The 1700-nt window shown below is 44.9% G+C and overlaps 1 protein-coding gene across 1 annotated transcript in view; it reads left to right on the top strand.

Annotated features, from left to right (window-relative positions):
• The first annotated feature begins 6 nt into the window (after positions 1 to 6).
• Positions 7 to 1700, top strand: part of ovol1a (ovo-like zinc finger 1a) — an 8458-nt gene continuing 6764 nt past the window's right edge. Inside the window, exon 1 of the mRNA XM_020624283.1 lies at positions 7 to 599. Coding sequence (XP_020479939.1) covers positions 500 to 599 — 100 coding nt within the window. The 5' untranslated portion in view covers positions 7 to 499. The remainder of the gene's footprint in view (positions 600 to 1700) is intronic.

The raw sequence follows: 1700 nt of genomic DNA, 5'->3' as shown, positions 1-1700 counted from the left end.
CTCCCTCCAGCTTGTTGTCACCGTTATTTCTGACGCGCATGCGCGCTGGTGTCGGTTTCCTGCTTTTTAAATGAGTACCTGTGCTGCTTTTTGACCCACCTCTGTCGACTGTGTGTGTATGTGTGTATTTTTAAGCCCGCTCTGTCATTCACTCACACACACACTCCCGTTATTTCAGCGCGCTGGAGGTGATTACCGTCTTTACCTGTCCGGGTTGCTCACCTGAGAGGACTCACCTGTCCCGACGCCGACTGACTTTTCTTATGTTTTTGATTTAGCGCTAGAAAGAAAATCAGAGTCACAGAAGGGTGTGAGGGAAAAGGACATAAAGCGGTCCACAACCTGCGACGCGAGAAGAGAGGTGCAAGGAGGAAGGATAAGAGGGGATCGACACCTTCCATTTTCATATCCAACTTGCTCTTGTAACTTTCAGTTGTAGTTACGTCGCCAAAAGCGGATTCGCTGCAAATCCCTCTGAAGGAGTGCAGACTAATTGAACATGCCGAGGGCCTTTCTGGTTAAAAAGGCGAATGTTTCACCTGGAAAGCGGAACTGGAGTGAACTCCCTGATCATGAACGAGGAGACGTCTACATCCCAGGTGAGCCATATTTGTTGGTTAAGAAAAGGAATGAAAACAAAACGTGTGCGGTGGCGGGGTTCTGGTGCATGTTTGACTACGTTTACGCAAAGGGTTTGTGGTATTAATGCGGTTTTGGATCCACCAGGAGTGTCAGTGTGGCCGGTGGGGAGGAGGGGGGATAGTGATTGTAACGGACAGTCAATGGCCATCGAATAACGGGAAACACAGCGGCCCGTAAAGAATGTGTAGTTCCTGCTCGCTGAGAGGTGTTGCGTATTTTTTATATTTTGGCCTGTTTAAGCCTCACGGTAAGTTTTAGTTTATGTCAAAACAAACGTGTGTCCATGCGATGTGGTCGAAATTGAAGAATTTCCTTGTGAAGATATTAGTAAAATACAAATTAAAGTTAACACAAATCGTATTTTGTCCGTTCAAACGTCAGCATGTTTGCACTTCTGTTTCCATATCTGTTATTTAACAGCTCAAGTGTTTGTTGCGGGCCATAAACTAGCAAGGGCCCGTTGCTTTTCACATATCGACCTTCAACCCCTGATTGCAGCTTTCTTCCTTGTACAGCTAAGCCCTGAAATGACTAAGATAGTCCAAGTATTGGGCCTATTATAACCTACTGACGAGACATTCAGACATGGCTTAACCCCCCCCCAATCTCTTTTATGGGGTTGTGAATCCCTAGTATTAATAATTAACGGTCCACTCATATGATGTCATAATTAATTTAATCAGCAAATTTTTGGTTTCATAAATAGATGCCCAAACTAAAAACTGCAAGAGCTGACGTGTGGTAACTGAGCTTGATGTATTTGACCTTAACTAAGATGTACTTGCCACCGAAGTGAGTCCAACTCTTAACCAGCAACTTGTTTTCTACCTCTCTCCCTGAGAACAATCCCCATTGTTGCCATCGGCAGAGTTTTTTATTGTAAGACCATGTCGGTATCAGATAACAAGTAACGGACTACACCCTAAACCTCTCTCACTCACCCTTCCCCCCTCTCCCTGAGTCTCTTTCTGTCCTCAACTCATCACCGTTAACCTTTAATCATTTACTGCTACATCCTCCCTGTGTTTGAATCCGGAACATTTGGATCAACTGAACCG

Source organism: Monopterus albus, unplaced genomic scaffold (assembly GCF_001952655.1).
Source record: "Monopterus albus unplaced genomic scaffold, M_albus_1.0 scaffold324.1, whole genome shotgun sequence".
In the NCBI taxonomy this organism is placed as follows: Eukaryota; Metazoa; Chordata; class Actinopteri; order Synbranchiformes; family Synbranchidae; genus Monopterus; species Monopterus albus.
The sequence above is the reverse complement of the archived record's forward strand: the minus strand, read 5'-3'. Positions and strand labels throughout refer to the sequence as shown.